At 41.6% G+C, this 25,070-nt stretch overlaps 1 protein-coding gene and 1 pseudogene across 5 annotated transcripts in view; one reads left to right on the forward strand and one right to left on the reverse strand.

The window, feature by feature from the left end:
* The window catches only part of DRAM1 (DNA damage regulated autophagy modulator 1), a 40,599-nt gene extending 15,535 nt beyond the window's left edge, over window positions 1–25,064 (reverse strand). For 4 of the 5 annotated variants that reach the window (XR_003914059.1, XR_003914058.1, XM_029953208.1 and 1 more), the window contains exons 1-3: window positions 24,892–25,064; window positions 6,193–6,260; window positions 2,408–2,550 (exon numbers count right to left, since the gene is read on the reverse strand). Coding sequence is in view for 3 of the 5 variants with exons in the window: in XM_029953208.1 (XP_029809068.1) it covers window positions 2,408–2,550; window positions 6,193–6,260; window positions 24,892–25,022 (342 nt within the window). In the remaining 2 variants the exon portion in view is untranslated. Of the gene's footprint in view, window positions 1–2,407; window positions 2,551–6,192; window positions 6,261–24,030; window positions 24,851–24,891 lie in introns of those variants that run through there. The other variant, XM_029953209.1, reaches the window with a different exon arrangement.
* Window positions 7,222–7,655, forward strand: LOC115303441 (annotated as a pseudogene).
* Window positions 25,065–25,070: the final 6 nt, after the last annotated feature.

Below are 25,070 nucleotides of genomic sequence, written 5' to 3' on the forward strand. Positions count from 1 at the left end.
AAAGTTCAATTATCTAACATCTAAGTTTTCTTTCTAAAGTCTACCTTTATGGTTTAAAAATTGATAGCTACGGTGGTTATACCATGAGTTATTTAGAGAATAAAGTGATAGGATATCATCTAGTGCCTACTGTTCCCCACCGAATAATTCATATCCACAATCTACTAACGATTATATCGTTCCAAACCTTCCCTTCGCTCCCCATTTTAATTTTCTTTCCATCATGCTTTCTGGTGCTAGGAGTGTGAATTGTGTACATGCTTTTTCCTCTCAGAGATGTAACCATTCTGGCATTGGAGTTGACTCTGTCCCACGGGCTCTAGACACACTGCTTCTATTCAAAGTCCACTTCTGCTCTTCGGTGCTCAGACAATCCTGGACAGGTATTAACCATCTGGGCCTCCATTTCTCCACTGGCAAAGGAGGAAAATACTACTACCTGTCTTCTGAGGTCATTATTGGAATGACATGAGAATTGAATGTTTTCATAAATTCTATCACATAGGAAATTTTCAACAAATATTGTCATGAAAAGGGGCACGTGGGTGGCTCAGGTGGTTAAGCATCTGATTCTTGGTTTCAGCTCAGGTCATGATCTCACAGTTTTGTGGGTTTGGGCCCCACATTGGGCTCTGTGCTGGTGGCATAGGACCTGCTTGGGATTCTCTCTCTTCCCCCCTCCCTCACCCTCCCCTACTCATGCTGCCTCTGTCTCTCAAAATAAACTAATAAACTTTAAAAGTTGAAAAAAATGTCATGAAAAAACAAATGCATACAAGCATAAAATACAAAGCAAGAGTCTCCACCATGTGGCCGTCACCTGCAACCATGTAGAGCAGCCTTTGTCTTATTTTGCCATAAAGGGACAAGAAGGGTAGCAAAGTAAATGGAGCCAGAAGCAAATCTGTTCACACAACTCCCTCCACGAAGCCCTCTCCACCTACCCTGAAGAGGCTTCAAACCTGCCTCTTACTTTCTACTTTTCGATGTTAATACAGAAACAATTATGAATTTATAACAGCCAAAACCAAAAACTCGTGGGCCCTGAGGCTTGGGAGACCCACCCTGCCCTGCAGGGTGTCCTGGAGACACTATGCAATATAAGGAAGGGTGTCTGCCACCTCACCCCTCACAACACGCACCGACTTCCCCAGAGCACCTTATCGTCGTGTCCCCTGATGGATAGATGGCATCCCCCAGGTGCAGTGCAGAAACGGTCATTTACGAGGCCACGTGGTGCAGGCGAAACAGAGGACTCTCTGGCGGTGGTCTGACTTCATGCAGGATGGGGCATTAGCAAACGGTGGGAAGCAGATGGTACGGGCGGAGGCCCGAGTTTATTACCCCCGCAGAACAATGGCAGGTGCAGCGGACCCGTGCTGCGGCTTCTGGGCGCGGAGGTGTACTTTAGCTGCTGGCTGGCAGCCAAGGCTGACACCTTTTTGTGAAAATCAGCATCTCGCAAGATCTGCCCACTCCTGGTGGGGAAAAAGTGTTAAAGGAGTCCTCCTGGGCAGAACCAAAAGTCTTCCTGGAGTGGCTTCACAAGTGATGGAGGGAACAGGACCACCTTGGTGCCAGCCTCTAATGTTGGCCACGGGCTGCCGTGTGCGGCCTGCTGGCTGCTGTGCAACACCTCATGGGACCCTAACAATAACCCTAGGACATGACACCATTATCAGTAGTACAAACTTGAAATACAACGCAGATTTTTTAAAAAAATATATTAACTATTGTCTCCTTGGACACATAGTTCCCATGCCTTCCTGAAAGAGACCTTGGGATGAACTGGTATCCACAAGTTAGAATAAAACAGGCAGAGTTTTTTCAAACACTTGACACCATGAGAATCTATCAAGCAGACTCCAGAGGAGTCACCATATAAGTTGACTTGCTCTGGCGGGGCCATGTTTGGGCTCCGTAATGAATGAACTGAGTAACCCCTAGCATATGATTTCACCTTCATGTACCTACATCCTCACCTGCAAACGGAAGAGATCTCTGCTGCTCTGTGGACTGGTAAGCATACACACGCACACAGACTCATACACAGGAATACTTTCACACTCTTAATGAAACTCTTACAATGACTGAAGTTGCTCTCCCCACCCATCAGATCATGTTAGTAACATGGGGCAATGCAGAGCCTGGAACATTGTGGGAAACATGCCCCCTCACAGCCGTGTGAACGTGCACCCCCCTCTCCCAATACGAGGCAGGACTGACTTTCAAATGATAACGATGTGTTTCTAAGAAGCAAACTATCCCAACTTTTAGAAACTCACCAATAATTTGATAACTCTACTGACACAGGTATGCCCCTTGTGTTCTTGCTTCTCTCCTCCAGACACACACATACTTCAGCATCCCCAAGAACAGAAGGAAAAAAAAAACCTTCAGGACACACCTGGAAATTGGCTACAATGCCCATTCCGATACATCCGACCAATCCAAGAACTAGCGACACCAGGTTAAAAACAGGCGTGCTAAAATAGCTGGTTTGATTTTGCTTCTCTACTATTTTGTATCTTGTGTACATTGTGGCTGCACCTGAAAAAGAAAGGCACTTTGATGAATTTTTATTTTATTTTAGAACAAAAAAACACAGGAAAAGTTTTGCGTTGTGTTTTCAGAGTCTGTATTTCAGTTTCCCAACTGCCATAGGCTCCCCCACTCACGCACGCTGTCCTTCCTCACTCCGTCTCACTCTCTCCCCATTGTGTATACCCATCACACACACTTGCCTGTTATCCTTTTCACATAAATGCTCTGTGCACATGTTCTGTGACTTGCTTTTTTTCACTTGAGATAAATCACCATGGAGAGCTTACCGTGTCGGTACAAGTAAGTCTACTTCCACGTTTTTAGGGGTCTCGTCATGTTATATATTTATTTCTTCATTCTCTTAATGTTCTATTACTACATTGTCTCTCTGTTTCTCCTGTTACAAGCAATGCTCAGTGAACAGCCTTGTACACAGCTATTCAACATGCTTTCAGTGTTTCTGAAAGATGAATTCCTAGAAACAATATTACTGGAGCAAAAACTGTGCGCAACTGAAACGCTAAGAAGTATCTGCAAAGTGCCCCAAGACTGTATTGCATTTATACTCTCACAGCAGGATTTGAAAGCAATTTTGCAAGTTCTTGCTTTTTTAATTACCAACCTAATGAATAAGAATCAGCAACCTGTTGGTTTAAACTGCATTCCTCTGATCATTAGTGAGGTTGAGCAACTTTCAGTATGTCTGCTGGTCATCTGCATTTCTTTTTCTGAAAATTGCATTTAACTTTTTAAATTTTTCTCTCGAGTTTTTCTATTCGTTTTTAATTTGTAGTTGCTTTTTAAAAATGTTTATTTATTCTAAGAGAAAGGGCAAGAGGGGTGGGGAGAGAGAGAGAGAGAGAGAGAGAGAGAGAGAGAGAGAGAGGAAGAGAGAGAGAGAGAGAATGAGAACCCCAAGCAGGCACCATGCTGTCAGTGCAGAGCCAAATGTGGGGCTTGATCCCAGGAACATGAGGTCATTACCTGAGCTGAAATCAAGAGTCGGACACTTAGCCAACTGGGCCACTCAGGTGCCCCTGCAGTTGCATGTTAAACATAATGTACATTAGTCTCTTGTGTGCTATAAATATTATATGTTTTCTTAGGCCTGTTTTTAATTTTGTTTGTTTGTTTGTTTTGGTATCTTTCATCAGAAGTTTTAATTTTTTTCTATAAGTCTTAATTTCTTATCTACTAAATCTCTCAATTCTTTCTTGTTTAGCTTCTGGGTTTTGTGTAAACTTAAAACATTTCCATCCTCAGGTTTTAAAAGTATTTTCCTATAATTTAATTCTCTTATAGTTTTGCTTTTCATGGTTAGTTCTTTCATTGCCACTGGTTCTTGTGAATGGTGTGAGGAGGGTACAAAGGATGTGTTTTTCCAAAGACCTTACCAATTAATCAAATACCTTTTATTGTTATGGAGAGTAATGTCACAATAACATATGATCTCTGGAGCACTTGGGTGGCTCAGTAGGTTGGACGGGTATCTGGCTGTTGGCTTCAGCTCAGGTCATGATTTCCTGGCTTCATGGGTTCAAGCCCCATGTGGGGCTCTGGGCTGGCAGCACTAGCCTGCTTGGGATTCTCTCTTTCTCTGATCCTCCCTGACTTGTGCTGTCTCAGTCTCTCTCAAATAAACTTTACTATATATGAGTTGCATAATAGCAGGGCCCTATTCTTTCTGCTGCTGGGGCCCTAGCACTAAGCATAAGCACAGTGCCTACCACATAGTAGGCACTTTAGTAAATGAATGTTGAATATATGGACACCTATCAAACTTTTAGACCTGTATTAACTTTTACTCAGCAAATTTACTCATAGAAGAACTTACATCAATATGCAAAAATGTATTAAAAAAATATTCACTTGAGCACTGTAAATTGTGAAATGAGAAATAGACTAAATGCTTAAAAATAAGAGACCGATTAAATAAATTATGATATACCCATGAGAGGGGTATCATGCAAGTGTTAAAAGAACAAAGTAGATTTCAACATACTGACATGGTGTGATGGTCATATTTTTTTTGCTGAATTTTAAAAAGCAGGCTAAAAGCTAATCATTTATCATAGACTTTGTAAGTGAAGATGTTTATAACAGATTCTGCCTTGTCTAGAAGCAAAAGGCTGTATTTATTGCTTGCTAGTGATGAAATGATTACTCCATATTCTAAATCTGGACTCAGGGCAAGGATGTGTAAGAGGACACTGGGATTAATTGACTCTGATTTCTACACTCCCCTTGCTCACCTCCAAAACCTCAGGATGAGAACAGCACAAATGAGTGACAGGTGAACCTTTCTCTCTACCAAGTAAGATGAACAAATTCCAGAAATGCCAAGTCACTAAGGAGGGTTCCCCGCACTTCCGCCCCTTCCCACCCTGTGTCGGTAGAGAAGGGTAGAAAGTACTGGTTACATGATAGGCCCCTGACAAACACCTGACTGCTCCAGAGGGTAAGGGCTTATGAAAGGACTAGGAGAGGGGCACCTGGGTAGTCGGTTAAGCTTCCAACTTTGGCTCAGGTCATGATCTCACAGTTTCTGAGTTGGAGCCCCATGTTGGGCTCTGGGCTGACAGCTCTAAGCCTGGAACCTGCTTGGGAATCTGTCTCCCTCTCTCTGCCCCTTCTCTGCTCACACCCTTCTCTCAAACTAAACATTAAAAAAAAAAAAAGAAAGGACTCGGAAGAGAGCCCCCCATCTTACATCTATACACCTAGATCGTCCCATAGCAGACCGAGATTTCTGGTCATTATATTGTTGGCTCATGAGAGGCTTGTATCCTATCAACTGCACTGTATCTTATTCTCAGGTGCATTTGAAGAACTGAAAGGAAGAATCACACCTGGGTTGGAGACAAACTGTTGTCTGTTTCACCTTTTTTCCCTTTCTCTTATAGGTCAGACAACACCTGTGTTGGGGGTTCTGAAACTATAGTAACCATCCAGGTTCCCTAGAGTGCCTGACCCCTGCGCTGATTCCTGAGCCCCACTCCCACAGGTTCTGACTGTGTAGACCTGCAGTTGGCCTGGGAACATGCATTCTAACCGGCATCCAATATGATCTTCAGGTAAAGTGGCCTTCAGTACACTCTCTGAGAAACGTTAGCTTGTACACTAGGTGCTTTGGCTTTCACCACTACATTGGGTACAAATCACACATTTAAAAATCAAGCTTCATTTAAAATTCATTTCAAACTCCTGTGGCGCATTACTAGATGAAGTGAAGAATAGTTCTATAAACGAGGCCATAAATAACTTTGGATTTCCAGCCATTATAAGTTTCTCAAAGTAGAACAAAATTCTAGTTGCAAAGCTTGTACTTAGATAAAATTATACACAGCAAGAGCAAACCCTAATGTACACTATGGACTCTGGGGGATAATGAGGTGTCGATGCGGACTCATCAGATTTTGACCAATGTACAGCACTCTTCGGGGCTGCTGATGGTGGGGGGCCACAGGCTGGGAGGCAGGGGGTATATGAGAAATCTCGACCTTTGGTTCAGTTTTGCTGCGAATCTAAAATTGTTCTGAAAAATTAGGTCTGCTAAAAAAATAACAACAAATTATATACAAACTGTAAACAACACATTTCACTTCACTTGAGACTGTGAATTTTTCATAATAATTATTGCATACTTACCAAGAAATGCAGAGAAGTTTATCATAAATCCAAAAATCCCACTCTCTGGAGGTGTTGTTCCTGTATCACTGACAAAGAGAAATGTCCGAATTACTAAGAAGGAATTCTGTTCAGACCTCTGAAAGGCATGTAATGGGCAGGTTTTATAGGGTGCTTCCTCTGGGGGTTCAGCCACTTCGAATTCCAAAGACTTGGTCTGATTTTGCTCTAAAGTATTCTCATTTTGGCTCTGAAAAATCTAAAACTCAGTTTTCTACCTTGAGAGATTACATTTAATTTTTTCCCACTATATGAAGCTAGGAAATACTGGGGTGCCTGCATGGCTCAGTTGGTTAAGCTCAGGTCATGATCTTGCAGTTTCTGAGTTTGAACCCTGCATGTGTTCTACTCAGATTTTAATATCGCCCCCCAAAACAAGAGACCGCCAGGGAGACTGAGTCACACATGCAAAAGCAAAGGGCTTTATTATGGGCTTATAAGCCTGGGCTCACAGACTCCACCAACACACTGGATCCACGTGGAGCAAGCCCTGAACAAAGCGGGGGTAGGGCTTTTATGTGTTTGGGGAGGGGGAGTTAAAGGAAGTGGTGACACAGGTATAGTGATTGAATCATTACTATACGATACCATTGACAGAAGGTTTAACCATTCATTGATACTTTTAGTGGGAGCCAATCACAACATTTAGAGTATTGACCAATCACAGAGTGGGCCCGGGACCCTCACGTAGAGCATGACTAGCCTCAAGCAATAGGAGCAATAGGTGATTACCTATAGCCTCCATCTTTAGGCCCGCCCTTAGAAATGTTAAAGGTGTTAGCTGGCCTTTCCTGATTGGGTGTTACAAGGGTGGTCCCTCCTTGCTTGGTCAACATGTGCCCTTCTATTGTCTAATGATTCTGAGAAGCCGAATTCAGACCTGCGTCCTTACACAGGGAGCTCCCTGCTATCAGCACAGCAGTTCTGGATCCTTTCTCTCTCCTCTCCACCTCAAAAATAAATATTTTTTTAAAAGCTAGAAAAAGAGCCATGGGGAGCCGGGGGCCCGGTGGGCTGCCCCTGGCACAGGCCCCCTACACAGTTCTGCTGCTGCCACTGGAGACGAGCCGCCAAGACCCAGGGGCCCAGAGCGTCTTCCTTTGGCTGCAGAAGATGCAGGCTCTGGAGAGGGAGCAGGACGCCCTGTGGCAGGGGCTGGAGCTGCTGGAGCACGGCCAGGCCTGGTTTGAGGGCCGTCTGAGGGAGGCACAGCAACAACAGCTGCGTCTGGGGGCTCTTGGTGAGTTCTCCCCACATCCCTTGAATCAGGCCAGTTCCTGTGCCACCCAGGACTGGAAGGGAAGGCAGAGGAAGCGGACTGTGTGGCAACAGCAGCAGAAAGGAAGCGTCCTGCCCAAAGGGGAGACTGCTCAGCTTGGCTGCCCCAGTGCGCGGAGGGGCCCAACCCAAGTGTGAGGCCTCCTCTCAGTTTCCTCAGTTGGCAACAGGGGAGGCCGGGTCAGAGCCCCCAGTCTCCTTATTCTGCCTCTTGACTTAACAGAAAAATTGTCCAGGTGCTGGGCCGACTGAGGGCCAAACATCTTGGTGTAGAGTTTCTCCACAACTGAAAGCTTCATTTCATCTGCTTGGTGTCTTACGCCTTCACTCCCCTTGAGTGATCTGCATAAATGATCTTTCTTTGAAATCCCTCTCTAGAGAAGGCATGTTCATTGAAATTGTCCTTCAACTTTAAATACAAAAATAAAATAGGAGTCTCTTCAAAAAAAAAAAAAAGCTTGAAAATATTTAAAGTCAATGGTAGTGGTGTTTCTCAATGAACTTGATGTGTTCATTCTCGATAAGAATTGGAAATGACTCTTTAGGGAAAAAAGTCTAAAATCAAGTTTGAAAAATCTATTATCTGGATTTTAACTATACATAAACACATCATGTACATTTTTTTTAACAGTTTGATTTATCCACAAGAGTTTGCACTGTTGAAAATAGAATGGCAAACAGCTGAGCAATATTACTGATGTTTATTAGAACTTTATGGAAACAATAGGGTATCAAGAATATATCAATTACAATAAAGTATTTTAATAAAAAATTGTTTGTATAAGACATTCTTCTGATGCAATCAATTAATTAAATAAGCTGGAAAAAAACTAATGAGCTGGAAAGTAGCGTCTGATATGTTCTGTTTTCTATTCATTTCATGCCAAAGTTTACACTTTTACATGGTCAAGCTGCTCCCATAAAGCAACAGTTTAAAACTGATGGCAAAGAGTTACGTACCAGTCTTAAATGTGTCTGTGTTTTAAAACAGCTCTGAAATATAATGACTGAAAACCCATCATGTTGAAAAGGCACACTTCAAATTATTTGAGGAATTCCACAAGAAGCCCACGTGTGCAGAAGGCAGCAGGAATCGAAGGTCTGTGCACACTTCATTTTTGAAGAGTATAAAGAGGCTACTAGTTCTGCTTACAACAAATACTTCTATTCCTAATGATTTCAATCTCAGTGGCACTTGGACCTGTAAGGATCTGGAGGGTTTAGAATTTAACGTTGCCATTTAAATAACCATTTTTCCCCATCAAGGAATGCTGAGGCAGAGAACGCTGCGCAATGTGTGGGAGGTCGATGGCATGGGTGACAAGAGGGGACCGGAACCTGTAATAGCAAGAAGGCAGAGACAGCTTACACCCTCGGGCAGCACTTTTACCGGAAGATTAAATCTCCTGAGAAATCAAGCCTTTGTTCTTGGCCTCAGGATGTACAGAGGCAGCTTCCAGGTGAGTCACGCAAGAGTAATTTATGATCACCGACAGGAGAGAGTAAGCTGCCACCGTTTGCCAGGAAGCCTGCATACTTGTGAAGAAAGGGAAGGAAATGGAGGAGTGAGGGAGATATTTATGAGAATAGGTAGTTGAGGGTGGGGGGAAGAAGGTGCCCTAACAGGAGATAAGTTGACCAGACTCTGAAAGCAAACTAAGACATAGGTCAAGGGCCCAGATGCGCAAGCCACATAACATCAAACATGTGAACTGAAAGGTCAGAATATTGGAGGGGCATTTTATTCTTATTCATTTGTACATTTAAAACCATACAGGTAGAATCAAAAGTGCTTTGTAAATAGCTATTCCAAATGTATTTGCTCAATGAACGAATGACTATCAGTACTGGTAAACAAAAAAAACAAAACAAAAAAACCTAATAAATACCACTTACCGAGCATTTACTATGTACCAAGCATTGTTAGGTAGTTACTGTATATACAATTTCCTTTTATCCTCAAATCTTGAGGGTGAGGTTTTTTTTTAAAATAATGTATTAAATGTTGATTTATTTTTGAGAGAGAGCATAAGCAGGGGAAGGGCAGAAAGAGAGGAGAGGAGGGGACAGAGGATCCAAGCAGGCTCCACACTGTCAGCACAGAGCCTAATGTGGGGCTCAAACTCACAAACCATAAGATCATGATGTGAGCTGAAGTCAGATGCTTAACCAATTGAGTCACCCAGGTGACTCTTGAAGTGAGTCTTATTTCAACCCCATTTTACTAAGGAATAAACTGGTAATAGAGAGATTACATAACTTGTTCAAGGTCACAGAGCTATTAAGGAAAGGAATCTATATTCCAGGTATTAAACACAAAACAATAGACCCAAAATGGAGTTATTTATGCTAAGCCCCAAGTCACCAAACTGAGACTTAATTACAGTTTCGGCCCTCCTGGAAATGGAACCCTAAACCAGTCATTCAGGAGTCCCCTGAAAAGCATTAGTTATGTAATCTGTCTGATAAGACTCCCGTCTTCTCCTATAGGGAAAATAATCTTGCAATAACCGATTGGCTTTTTGCTTAGTACAACTTCCTTGTTCCTGCTCACTTCTGCCTATAAAACTCTTTTATTTTGTATAGCTCCTCAGCGCTCCTTTTTTTTTTTTTTAAGTACACTTCACACCCAGCATGGAGCCCAACTCAGGGCCTGAACTCATGACCCTGAGATCAAGACCTGAGCTGCAATCAACAGCCAGATGCTCAACTATCTGAACCACCCAGGTGCCCTCTCAGAGCTATTTTCTATCTGCTACAATGGATGCTGCCTGACTCATGAATCCATGAACAAAGCTAATAAGATCTTTAAAATTTTATTCAGTTAAATTTTATTTTTAATACACTCCAGTTATCTGACTCCCTAACTTCCCTGCCTCCCAAGTGCTCTAAAGCAGGCAAGGAATAAAGCGATTAGAAAGGGTGGGGGTGGGGATAGAGAATGAACACTGATATGCTGGTAAATGTTCAACAACTCGCTCTGGAGGGAGCCCGATTTGTAGCACTGGACAATTTCCATAGTGTAAATACTGCCAAAACGTCAAAGTTCAAGCTACCAAAATGTAGGCTGCTGAACATTGAATTGGGAAGAAATGTACAGAGTTGGCTCTCAGGAGCACATATCAGCTGGCTCCAGCACACCATGGGAATGAACCATGATTGTGATGAAAAAAAGATCATCATGCCCTTCTTGTATACCAGGAAAGTGTAAACTAGGCAAGACTTCATAATTCCTTAAATGCCATAATTGAATTGTAAAACATGCTTGACAAATATTTACTACCATAATCTGATTTTCTTTCAGGATGACTGCGTCCACAACACCAACCATCAGTATGTGAGCACCAATGGGCCTACATTCCTACATCTGGCACTACAACATTGGCAGTGACCACAATAAAAGGGGGAAAATATTAATGCACTGCATTCACAGCCAGTTGAGTAAATGTTTAGTTTTTTTTTTTATTTGGCTCCACAAATAACCATGAAATCCACCTGCTCATCAACAAAATTTTTAAGGGACACCTATTATGTGTTAGATACAATCTGAGTCACAAATTCCCCAATCTATCAGGTAAGAATGGTTAGTTTGTGATTTATTTCCCTTAAGTGACAAAATGGTACCTAACCACATATGGTGAAATTTTGCTCAAGAATATTTCAAGGAAATTGTTCAAGCAACAAATGAAAATGTGGCACTTCTAAGAATTTTTTTAAGATTATTTATTTTGAGAGAGTGAGAGAGGGGCAGAGAGAAGAGGAATAAAGAAGGAATTCCAAGCAAGCTCCATATTGTCAATGAAGAGCCTGACATGAGGCTCAAACTCTTGAATCATAAGATCATGACCTGAGCTGAAATCAAGAGTCCGGACACTTAACCAACTGAGCCATCCAGGCACCCTGACACTTCTAAGAACTTTTTAAAATAAAAGCAAAATTAAACTCTTTGGGACTACCTCCAAATAAAAAGCTTTTGCACAGCAAAGGAAACCAACAATAAACAATGAGAGAACTGAATGAGAGAAGATATTTGCAAATGACACATCCCATAAGGGGTTAATATTCCAAAATATAAAAAGAATGTATACAAGTCAACACCAAAAAATAATAATAATCTGGAAAAAATAGGTAAAGTACCTGAATAGACATTTTTCCAAAGAAGACATACAAATGGACAATAGACACAGGAAAAGATGTTCAACATCACTCATCATCAGGGAAATTCAAATCAAAATACAATTAGATATCACCTTGCTCCTGTAAGAAAGACTAGAATTAAAAAGAAACATCAAGTGTCAGTGAGGATGTGGAGAAAAGGGAACCCTTATGTACCATTGGTAGGAATGTAAACTGGTGCAGCCTCTGCGGAAAACAGTATAGAAGTTCCTCAAAAAATTAAAAATAGAATTACCATACAATCTAGCAATTTTACTACTGGGCATTTACCCAAAGAACACAAAAACACTAATTCAAAACAATATATGCACCCCTGTGTTGATTGCAGCATAGCAATGCTATAGTTTACAATAGCCAAGATATGGAAGCAGTCCAAGTATCCATCAATAGAAGAATGGATAAAGATGCGGTACACACACACACACATACACAATATGACACAAAATGGATTATTACTCAGCCGTAAAAAAGAATGAGATCTTAACATTTGCAACATCATGGTGGACCTAGAAGGTTTAATGCTAAGTAAAATAAACAAAAGAAAGACAAATACCATATGATTTCATCCATATATGTTATTTTAGAAACAAAACAAAGAAAAAAGAGACAAACAAAAACACAAACTCTTAAATATAGACAGAAAACTGGTGGTTGCCAGAAGGGAGGAGGATGAGGGAATGGAAAAAAGAGATAAAAAGTACACTTATCTTGATGAACACTGAGTAATGTATAGGATTGTTGAACCATTATATTGTATACCTGAAACTAATATAATACTATATCTTTTTTTTTTTTTGAGAGAGAGAGAGAGAGACAGCATGAGCAGGGGAGGGTCAGAGAGAGAGGGAGACACAGAATCTGAAGACAGGCTCCAGGTTCTGAGCTAGCTGTCAGCACAGAGCCCAATGCAAGGCTCGAACCCACGAACCATGAGATCATGACCTGAGCCAAAGGCACCCCTATAATACTATATCTTAATTTTACTTTAAAAAAAGGAATAGTAGTGGTTGCCCATTATCATTAATAAAAATGAAAGGCTCTTTTACTTTAAAATGTTCAAGTCTTTCAGTCTCTGAGCTAATGCTAATATGTGACATCATTAATAAATACTGCATCACATCTTCTGTCTGATATTGGAATCCAGATGCAGATGCATGTAACACCAAGGGGGTACCAAGAGAAACTATGGGTAGACTCTTTTTATTTATTTATTATTTTTTTAAGCTCAAACTAAACGATCTCATTGCGCAAAGGCAGAGGGTATGGTATTTGGTTAGCATAGCTATACTTGGGTACTGGAGAATCAGTAAGAGGTGAAAGCAGCTGCCTCCTAACCCTATAGGATAGTCTCCCCACCCAACTCCCACCACATGATTCTGTACCACGGGACTTAAGCAACATGGTTCTGGCCTTGCCGGGTCCCAGTTACTTCCTCACATGCCTCCTTGTAAATGAGGCACTTTCTGGAAGCTGCAACCAGGGCAGAAAATACTCTGCACAATGCAAATTGTTCATTTGCATGAGGCTTAGAAGCTGCTGAGACTGTTGAGTGTAGCTGGTTGTTTCTATAGTAGGACTGTGTCTAAGTAATAGGTTTACATCTACATTTCCTGTATGTATTTTCTACAGATTAAGTTCACCATGGAAAATTCCAAGTTGTTTGTCTAATATCCTTCTCCAAACTAATTTATGATGCTACACCAGGGCATAATTACTTGATGCTCAGAGGAGTGTAAACAATGCAAAGAAGACCTACATGATAATATAAACTGAGTCAAATGTTGTTCTCTAAATCACTGGCTACAAGTGATTCCACACTCCAAAGCCTGGGGTCACAGTTTGTCTGGGGGACTGATGTGCTGAGGATGCACAAAATTATCTGCTTGCCCAGAATGAGGTTTATTAGATTGCCCTAAAATTAGGCCCATTGTTTGGTAAATCGATCAGGACTTAGAACCTGAAGACACTAAACGCACCAATAAAAAATGACCATACTTGTTTTATCTTCACAATATTTAAATATAATATTTGAAGGAAATTAGTGTGATAATAAAGTAATTACATTTTATTAGATACTTTTAATTGTTAGAACTAACTTTCAGCAGCTGCGTTTGCTCATGATTATTCTAGAGTGGGAGGCACCATACAGCTATATTAACATTTTTATTTTATTTATTTATTTTTAAAGATTTTATTTTCATTTATTTATTTATTTATTTTTGAGAAACAGGGAGACACAGCATGAGCAGGGGAGGGTCAGAGAGAAAGGGAGATACAGAATCTGAAGCAGGCTCCAGGCTCTGATCTAGCTGTCAGCACAGAGCCCGATGCAGGGCTTGAACCCACGAATCGTGAGATCATGACCTGAGCCAAAGCTGGACGCTTAACCGACTGAGCCACCCAGGGGCCCCTTAAAGATTTTAAGTAATCTCTCTGCCCGACATGGGGCTCGAATGTACAACCCTGAGATCATGAGTCACATGCTCTACCCATTAAGCCAGCCAGGCACCCTTATATCAACCATTTTTAAACCTGAAAAGAACTTCCTACTTATAATACAAATAGCTTGCTCTCTTCTGACCCCACCCGCACGCAAATTGTTCCCCTTTCTATTAACTGTTCATCCGCTTTGTTCACAACAATTTTTTTTTAATTGTTAAGTATCTCTTAAGGGTTGGGAATGGTGCCAGGTGAGGAGGATACAAAGATGAAAACATAACTTACTAACCTTCAAGAAGCTTATCATCTAAAAAAAGTTAAAGGATACATTGATTTAACAGAGTTGCTAACTGCCTTCAACCTAACTGGCTATTTTCTAGGCATGGTGAATATAGTGACAAATAAAACAGAAAAAGCCCCTCCTTCACGGAACTTACATTCTGTGGAGGGCAATAAAAATAGTTTAGGGTGAGGGTGTCTAGGTGGCTCAGTGGGTTGAGCATCCCACTCTTGATCTTGGCTCAGGCTTGGGATTGGGAGACAATCTCTACAATGCCGTCCCCCATATGCACACGCATGCTCTCTCTCTGCCTGTCCCTCACTTGCTGTCTCTCTCTCTCTCAAAATAAATAAAAATAGGTTACATTTGTTTAAAAAAATGTCTACGGTGATGAATGCTATGAAGAAAAAGGAAAGCTAGATAAGAAAAGCAAGAGAAAATGGTGTTCTGCCTACTTGAGACAGGGTAATCTGGGAAGGCTAATTAAACAGATCTGGATGAAGTAGAATATTGGGGCCAGGAAATTTACAAGCAGAGGAACAGAAAAGTCAAAGACCTTAAGGTGGCAATATGTCAGGAGCTGCAAGGAAATGGGTGTGGCTGGAGGGGTGAGCAAGAGCATGTGTGTGCATATGGGGGAGGGCATCATAGAGAGTCCTGGGGTCATGGTAAGGACTCTATTATTCTAAGATGATGGGAAGCTGTTGAGAGCTGAGCGCAAGGAAGTGATATGAAGCTGACTGATGTTTTTAAAGGATGTTGTGAAAAGGCTATAGAGAGGCAAGCATGGACCAAGGAAGCGATTTCAGTAGTTTGTCAAGAGATGACAGTGGCTCCAACCAGGGTGATAATGAAATGGGAGGTGATAAAAGATCAGATTTGGGAAGTTTTCTGAGAGGAGTCTTTAGAAAACTACTCCTGCTTGTATTACAGCTGCTAATATTACATAAGAAATTTTAAAATTAACATTTCCTCACACTCACATTCAGCCAGACACATCTTATTTGGTCTTCACAACTTCATAAGGAAAGTACCTATTATCTCCAACTTAAAGATGAGGAAAATGAGTCTTAGAAAAGTAATTCACTCAAGGTCACATGGATAGTGCCTGGGAAAGCCAAGCCATGCATCTAGATATAATTTCTTTAAAGGTTTTTTTTCAGATTTATTTATTTTTGAGAGAGAGAGAGAGCAGGGTAGAGAGAATCCCAACCAGGCTCTGCACTGTCAGCACAGAGCCCGATGTAGGGTTTGACTCACAAACTGTGAAATCATGACCTGAGCTGAAACCCATAGTCAAATGCTTAACCAGCTGAGCCACCCAGCCACCCCTAGAGCTGTCTAATTTGAATGGACACAACTTAAGACCTCTACTCTTCTGTGCTATCCTATGTTAGAGAGAGATTGCATGTGTGCCTGTGCACAAATGGGAGAGGGGCAGAAATGGAGAGAGAGAATCTTAAGCAGCGCAGAGCCTGATGCAGGGTTCGATCTCACAACTGTGAGATCATAACCAGAGCCAAAATCAAGAGTCAGATGCTTAACTGACGTAGCTACCCAGGAGCCCCACTTATGTTTCCTTTTATGAAAACCTATCATTTCCATACGAGTTTACAGTGATGCATATCTACAGCCAGGTTTGCATTGGCCATTTCTTCTGGAGCCTTTGGTAAGTTATCCTGGGCATGCACTCCGTCTACCATGCATATATTTAATGGACTGAAATGCATTTACTGTCAGGTAAAGAGGACTGTTGAATAGAGCACTCTGTTTTTTAAGTTGAAATTGAGACCTTACATGTTGTCAGCTTTGCAGTGATCGGATTTCTGAGCAGTACTTAACTGCCTTTTTAGAAGTAGGAATAACAGAAGAAAAACATTCACAATTTTATTTTTCAATAAAAAAAGAACTTTATGTAATCAAATGACAGTGGAAAACTTAAACAGAAGAGCAATTACATATATTTATAGTGGATTCAGAAGCTGAACAATACGCATCCATTACCTCAATTTTTGAGCTATGAAAGTTTGGGATCTTCACTGTTTTTATTATGCTTTTCTTTGGATTAACTAAGTTGGGTAATGCTTTTTTGAAGAAAATGTGAAACTATAAATTATCATTTCTCAGGATGATACTTCTCTAGCTAACAGTTTTTAATGGCAAGCCTGCCTTTTCATATTCATGACACTGTGGTTTAGCGATACTATGAAGTAATAATCACCCCACTGTAAAGACTGAAGTATTGTTAACATCATGTCAGAATATGTGCCTTTATACACAACATCTAATTATCTGATTATTTATTATCCTGACCCCCAGTGTTTTGGTTGAAATGGAAGCAAAAGTCACAATGCTTGAAATGCATTGTAGTTAGTAATCAAAAAAGTTGGTTAGGCAAAAAGTTATCAAAAATTATGTGGGTAAAAAAAATTATATGGATACATACACACAAGCATAGAAATGTACACACATTTATTTGTCTAACTGTTGATATAGGCCAAGGCTGTTACGTGAATACCAGTCACTGTGTGTCTTCCTGGCATATAAACCACATCTACTATGAATCTTTGCATTTCTAGCTTGGTCTCATTAAAGTGGAAGGAAATCTTATACTTTTTTTTTAGTTAAAAAATTTTTTTAAATTTTTTTTTTTAATTTATTTTTGAGAGGCAGAGAGAGATAGTGTGAGCAAGGGAAGGTCAGAGAGAGTCAGAGACACATAATCTGAAACAGGCTCCAGGCTCTGAGCTAGGTGTCAGCACAGAGCCCAACGCGGGGCTCGAACTCATGAACCGTGAGATCATGACCTGAGCCGAAGTAAGACGCTTAACCGACTGAGCCACCCAGGCGCCCCAAGATACTTTTGAAGCGATTTGAGTGCAAAAACCTTCTAAGTTTTTTCTAACCGCTTTTTGTAAATCTTTACATTTGTCATAAACACTACTAAACAGACTGTAATTTTTTGTCAACTTAAGTCTTTTGAATCTTTCCAAAGTATTAAACTGAGTTTTCTTAAAAATTACAGTTCTTTTTTTGCATTCACAGACCAACAGTTTATATAGGTTGAGTTAAATCACAAAATTACAATTAAAAAAAATACAGCTGGCAAAAACACATTTGGGAACAAATATAGCTGGTATTGAATAAGCATACAAAGAAACAGGTGAGAGAAGACAGCAAGCAGCTCAGAGAGTGGCCAGCGCTGGGAAAGACTTTCAGGGACCACTGGCTTCTGGTCAGTATATTTTTCAGAGAATGAGCTGATCAGTTAACTCACCAAATTGACTGAGATGGGTTAAGAAAACTTCCTCATCAAGATAAAAAGCTTCTGCACTGCAAAGAAAACAGTCAAAAAAAACTAACAGGCAACCAACAGAATGGGAAAAGACAGTTGCAAATGGCATATTGGATAAAGGGATAGTATCCAAAATCCACAAACTCCACACCCGAAAAATGAGTAATCTAGTGAAGAAATGGGCAGAAGACATGAACAGACACTTCTCCAAAGAGGACGTCCAGATGGCCGACAGACACATGAAATGATGCTCAGTGTTTCTCATCATCAGGGAAATACAAATCAAAACCACACTGAGATACCACCTCATGCCGGTGAGAGTGACTAAAATAAACAAATCAAGAGACTATAGATGCTGGTGAGGCTGTGGAGAGACAGGCACCCTCCTATACTGTTGGTGGGAATGTAAACTCATGCAGCCGCTCTGGAAAACAGTGTGGAGGCTCTTCAAAAAACTATCAATAGAACTCCCTTATGACCCAGCAATAGCACTGCTGGGGATCTACCCAAGGGATAAAGAAGTGCTAACACATAGGGGCATATGTACCCCAATGTTCATAGCGGCACTTTCAACAATAGACAAATCATGGAAGGAGCCAAAATGTCCATCAACTGATGAATGGATCAAGAAGATGTGGTGTGTGTGTGTGTATATATATATATTGTATATATATATATATATATATACAGTATATATATATACAATGGAGTATTATATGGCAATGAGAAAGAATGAAATATGGCCATTTGTAGCAAGGTGGATGGACCTTGAGGGTGTCATGCTAAGCGAAATAAGTCAGGCGGAGAAGGACAAATACCATATGTTTGCACTCATAGGTCTAACAGGAAAACAGGAGAAACCTAATGGAGGACCATGGGGAGGGGAAGGGGGAAAGAGAGTGGTGAAAGAGAGGGACGCAAAACCTGAGAGACTACTGAATACTGAAAACAAACCAAGGGTTGAAGGGAAAGGGAGAGGGGGATAAAGAGTGGTGGTGATGGAGGAGGGCACTTGTGGGGAAGAGCACTGGGTGTTATATGGAAATCAATTTGACAATAAACTATTTTAAAAAAAAGATGTGGTATATATACACAATGGAGTACTACATGGCAATGAGAATGAAATCTGGCCATTTGTATCAGAATGGATGGACCTTGAGGTTGTCATGCTAAGTGAAATAAGTCATGCAGAGAAGGACAGATACCATATGTTTTCAGTCATGGGTCTAACAGGAGAAACCTAACAGGACCATGGGAAAGGGAAGGGGGGAAAGAAAGTTAGGGAGAGGGAGGGAGGCAAATCATGAGAAACTCCTGAATACTGAAAACAAACTGAGGGCTGAAGAGGGAGGGGGAAAGGGGAAGGGAGGTGATGGTCATGGAGTGGGGCACTTGTGGGGAAAAGCACTGTGTGTTATATGGAAACCAACTTGGCAACACACTATTAATAAAAAAAAAAAACTCTTGGTGAAATTCAAAAAGAAAAAGAAAAAAAAGAAAAGAAAACTTCTACTATAGAGGCGCCTGGCTGGCTCAGAGGATAGAGCATGCAACTCTCAATCTCCAGGTTCTGAGTTCCAGCCCCTTGCTGCGTGTAGAGATTAGCTACATAAATAAAACTTAAATTAAATTAAATTTAAAAAGACTTCTGCTATAATCACAAATAGACCTACTACTTATAAAATTATCCCTCCGCCAAATGTCCCTTCCTACTTGACACTAGCATCTATCCAGACCACTGTGGACTGGTCCCTTGATGATACTAATAATTGCAAGTGCCTACAGAGAACTTTTGTTCTTGGCCCAGGGTGTTAATGAGTTCTAAGTGAGTTCACATGTTAATTTATGAGGGTGGTGCTACTATTAGCCCAGAGAGAAGCAGAGAGAATTCAAGTAACCTACCCAAGGTCCAATAGCCGGGACACATGGTGGAGTTGTACTCTAACCAAAGCTTCCTGCTCCAAAATTGTTCCCTTACCCACCATACCTCCTCAGTATGATTATCAAAGCTCACAACGTAAATATTCAACAGTGTAAGACAAACTACACTTGCAAATCCTGTAAAACATGCAGAATTTCATGAAGTCAACAGCAATGGTATTGGAGAACAGCTAGAAGGGCAGCCCAAATCAACAAAGAGTGAGCAGTTCCAGGATGCGTTAACAACTGAAGGGAAGCGGACAAGGTTAACAGGCACTAAAGCAGGCCCATCTGGTATGGATTATCTTAGCATTCAACCAATATTTACTAAGTACCTACTACACATCCAGCGCTGTCAAACATGGTAGGGAAGCAACAATGAACAAACTCTAAATCTCTACCTTCATGAAACTTAACATTTTGTGTGAAAAACACGCTGGTCAAGATCAATTTTCTTACACACAGATTAAGAATGGTCATTGGAAAAGAAAAAAAAATGGTCATTGGGGAAACTGAAGTCATAAAACATTTCTGCCAACATGTCTTCGTATCTCCCTTCAAAAGATAAAACTGAAATTAAGGACTTTATATCACACAATCATAAAACTGTCTTGGAAAAAGTATATATCCTTCACTTAAAAAATCCACACCTGAATCATTTTAAGATTTTTATTATAAGAATTTTGTCTTTTCATTTTGTTTTGTTATTACAAGGTGTTTTCATTATAATGAACATTATAGAACTAATACCTAATTGTGATTGTAACCTAAATTTTGTGATTGCTAACCAAGTGAAAGATAAAATAATTTCCCAAATTTTTAGACTCATTTTTGGAGTCAAATACCCAACAACTCTTTTATACTCCTATTTTGGTCTCCCTTTTAAAGTGGACCAATTTAACTTCTGCCACCAACCACTGAGCAGGTTTGTGGTCTTGAGGAGGAACAATGGGTCAAAAGCCACAAAGTACTCAGCAAACAGTACTTGCACAAAAAGTGAGATTAGGTTAATAAAAAGCAACGAGGATGCAGAACTGGTAAAACTTTGAAAATAAAGAGCCACCCAATACTCTGGAAGCATGATGGAGCGCCTGGGTGGCTCAGTGGGTTAAGTGACCGAGTTCAGCTCAGGTCGGCTCAGGCTCGTGGTTCATTCAAGCCCCGTGTCGGCTCTGTGCTGACAGCTAGCTCAGAGCCTGGAGCCTGTCTCCAGATTCTGTATCTCTCTCTTTCTCTCTCTCTCTGACCCTCTCCGGCTGGAGCTGTTTCTGTCTCTCAAAAATAAATAAAAAATATTAAAAAAAAAAAAAAAACTCTGGAAGCATGAAACACAAGCCAAAGAAGAAAATATAAAAGAGAGTGGCTTTGGGCAGCGCCTCGGTGGTTCAGTGGTTAAGCATTCGACTCTAGATACCAGCCCAGGTCTTGATCTCTCAGTTATGAAATTGAGCCCTGAGTCGGGCTTCACACTGAGCATGGAGCCTGCTTGGGATTCCCTCTGCCCCTCCTCTGCTTGTCCTCTCTCTCTATATATAAAAAATAAACATTTTAAATAAATAAATAAAAGTGGCTTATCAGCTGGAAGGAGTTGATATGTAAAGTTGATTCAAGATAGCCTTAGAGATTTGGTCACAGAGGGAATATAAGAAACTATAACAAATTAAGCATGATTGTGCTCAAGAATATGTGTGTGGCCTTGTAAAAATTTAAACTAAATCTTCTGAGGTTACTATAACTTGTTCTCAGTTTTGATATCTTTGCATTAATGGTTTCATAATACAGAAGAAACATTGCACCATGCTATTCCAGCTTGTTAAATTCAGTGGTGGCTAGAATCACATCTTTCTGATTCAATTTTTGGTAGGAAACCAAGCCACGTGGCTAAAGAACAAATACATAGAATAAGACATGCCAGGTATGGAAATGTTATGTTTGGGAGAAACTAGGTAAAAGACACATGGGATCTTTCTGTATTACTGTTTTATTACTGCATAGAAATCTCCAGTTATCAAAATAAGAGGATTCATTTAAAAAAGGCTGGCACAAGGTCTCATTCCCACTCTCTTTTCCACCTGCTAAACAAACTCTCACTGACCATGACCTCCTCCCTCGATCATACAAAAACCACTTTTACTCGTTTCTGTATGTAAGCAAATACAAGTATACACTATTACTCCTTCCACCCTCTATCTTCCCTCACCCCCCAGCCCACTAACGGTAGCATATTTTGCCCTGCATTTTGCTTTTTTCCATGTAACAATGTGTCGGAGATTTTTGCCTACCAATGCATTAATTTAAAAAGAGTATTCTAGGGGTGTCTAGGTGGCTCAGTCAGTTAAGCATCTGACTTTGGCTCAGGTCATAATCTCACAGCTCAGGTCATGATTTCACAGTTCATGAATTCAAGCCCTGTGTTGGGCTCTGTGCTGACAGCTCAGAGCTGGAGCCTGCTTTGGATTCTGCGTCTCCCTCCCTCTCTGCCCCTCCCCTGCTCAAGCTCTGTCTCTCTCTCTCTCAAAAATAAACATTAAAAAAAAAAGAGTATTCTATATAGAGAGAGCTTTCCTTTACGGCATTCTTTGGATAAACCATATTTATTTAGCCAGTCCTCTCTGATGGAAATCTGCATTGTTTCATCCTTTTGTTATTAAAAGCAATGCTATAAGTATCCTTGCAGATACATTTTTGTCAGTTTAATAGATGCCAAGTCCCTCCATAGAAACTGAATCTATTTACATTTCCACCAGCAGCATGTGAAAACCTGTTTCCCCAAAGTCTCACCAATATCAATACCAATATTATCAAACATTTAGGTTTCTGCCAATCTAATGATAAAAAAATGGCATCGGTGAGTTTTAATTTGAATTTTTATCCCATTCATGAGGCTGAGCATCTTCCCATATGTCTGAGCTATTTGCACATTTACCCAATATGATGAAGAATAACAGTGTTACAAGAAGGTATGTGATGAGAAAGTGGAGTTTGAATGTCATATTAGAAAGAAGTCCTCCCAGGATTATGGTTCTTATTTAAAATGCAATGTCTCTTAAAATGTTCAATGTTAAGAAACGCTAGCAGGTCATGAGAAGGTGGTGTGCCTGACATGCTCAAGAAACAGGAAGGCAGGCCAGTGTGGCTGGAGAGAAGCAAAGGGAGTGCAGGTAAGGCAAAACTGTAGACACGGACAGTAGAGATGGGTTACAGGAGATGAGATTGAACATTGCCCAGGCCAAATGGATAAATCTGACATTACTCCCAACACTTCTTGCTCTTAATCTAAATCTTGCCTTTGCCTCAATGACTTAGTTTTCTAGGAGAGACAGAGATGATCTAGTGCTCCAGGTGCTCAAGTAGGCAGAGAGAGCAGGCAACCTAAGCCCCCTCACCCCCACCCGGCACATGAGGACAAGCAATACATAACGGCTCCTGGCAACAAGGTGACAATCTCCAGCCTTTTTCTCCTATAAACCTGCTTTTCTGAAAAGCTTCCTTTCTCTGTTAAATTTAACACCTACTCTTTGGACTGTCTGTGATTTGAGCATCTTACAAGTGGTTCACCTTGTCAGCTCATTTCCCGATTTCTGAATGTCTTCTATTTCTTTTTTTTTTTTTAATATTTTTAATGTTTATTTAATTTTGAGAAAGAGAGACAGAGCGGGGAAGGGGGAGCAGAGAGAGAGGGACGTACAGCACCTGAAGCAGGCTCCAGTCTCTGAGCTGTCAACACAGACCCTGACATGAGGCTCAAACCCACAAACTGCGAGATCATGACCTGAGCCGAAGTCGGCAGCCCAACAGACTGAGCCATTCAGGCGCCCCTAAATGTCTTCCACTTCAAGTTCACCTTGGGGTGCTATGACTCACAACTACATCGGACATCTCCACAAAGACTCAAGCCCTGCCTCTCACCCCCTCGCCAATGCGTATCAAATATTCTCTGTTCCTGACCTTTAGATCCGGAACAAACACAGGTACTATTTTCTCAATAAAAAGCATTGTAGGGAGAGAAACCCTTCCCATCAGGAGTCCAAAAGGATCTATCCCACTTCAGAATCAAGAGACCAGACAATGCCATGTGGGACTGAGATGAGCCGTGAGAAACCAAGTCCAGGTTTCCGCAGGATGCAAGTCCTGACGGGAAAGTCTCCTTGATGCACGGAACACTTCTTGAGTGGGCAAAGCCACCGTTAGCTGCAGATTTGCTTCTCTGCACTGTCGTCCACATTGCTCTCTTTACTTCAAACTCTAGTCTCCTCTTGCCTCACCTTCTTCGATTCCCCTTTCTGGCCCCAAAACAGAACAGCACATCGCTCACCATGCAGCATGGCTGCAGGAGGGAGAGGCTCCACAATCTCTATAATCATAAAGTGGTAACAAACTTTGGTTGTCACCAACTTTAGTATTCCCTCACCCAGCCATTGCAGGTCACACCACTTGGAAAAAGATGGATCCTTCTAATGTTTAAGGAATGCCCATTGCCATTGGCTAGGCCCAGAGCCAGGAGCCATTTGAAAAGGATCAACGTCCTGGGCACCGATGAAGTGATCCTCAGGAAAGGTAGACGCCAAACCTCAAACACAGAGAAACAAAAAACAAACAACGACAATGACAACAGCAAAAAGGTATAATGGCAACACAAAAGGTGTCATAAGCTGCTGATAACTTGAGGGCTCTGACTTTGGGGGCGCAGTATCCGGAAGGGATGTCAAGCAGCTCCATCCAAGAACGCTTAAGCCCGACTCCCAAAACCTTGGAGGTGACAAAGTGTTGCTTTTGGCATGGGACGGACTTGGGTGTGAATTCCACTTCCACCATTTCTAACTGTGACATCAGTGTCACACTGATGATATTTCAACATCTGCTTAAACTTGGTTTCCTTGTATGAAAAATAAGCGGACATCCATCACGAGGACGTGGGAAGTGAAAGTGAAGTCTGTGCACTGTTTTCGCACACACCTGGATCTACCTCTTACACACTCAACAAACGGCATCCATCAGGACCCATTCTTATTTCGACACCGCCCACAGTTCATCTGAAGTTCTACCGTCTGTTCTGGGCCCCTCCCGACGCCACTGGGTTCAGTGTTCAGGGGAAAATCAGAACCGCTGGGCTCTGTCCCCGCGGCCTCCCTACCGGTCCCGGCCGCCAGGAGCGCGCTCCCCGCGTCGTCAGACCCCGTCTGTCCGCGGGACGCCCCTCGCTGGATCGGGACCCTTCCCTCCGCAGCGACAGCGCCGCCCTCCGCCCCTCGGCGCCTCGGCCCGGCCTCACCTGATGTAGGGGAGAAAGGGGTTGACGTGCCCCGAGAGCACCGCGACCACGTAGGAGATGATGAAGGCGGCTGACGACCAGGTCACCAGAAGAAAGGGCACGAAGGCCATTCCCCTCAGGAAGCACAGCATCGCGCCGCCGGCGGTAGGGCGCTGCGCCCTGCGGGGCCCGGCGCGGGG

The sequence above is a fragment of the Suricata suricatta genome, chromosome 10, assembly GCF_006229205.1.
Source record: "Suricata suricatta isolate VVHF042 chromosome 10, meerkat_22Aug2017_6uvM2_HiC, whole genome shotgun sequence".
NCBI lineage: Eukaryota > Metazoa > Chordata > Mammalia > Carnivora > Herpestidae > Suricata > Suricata suricatta.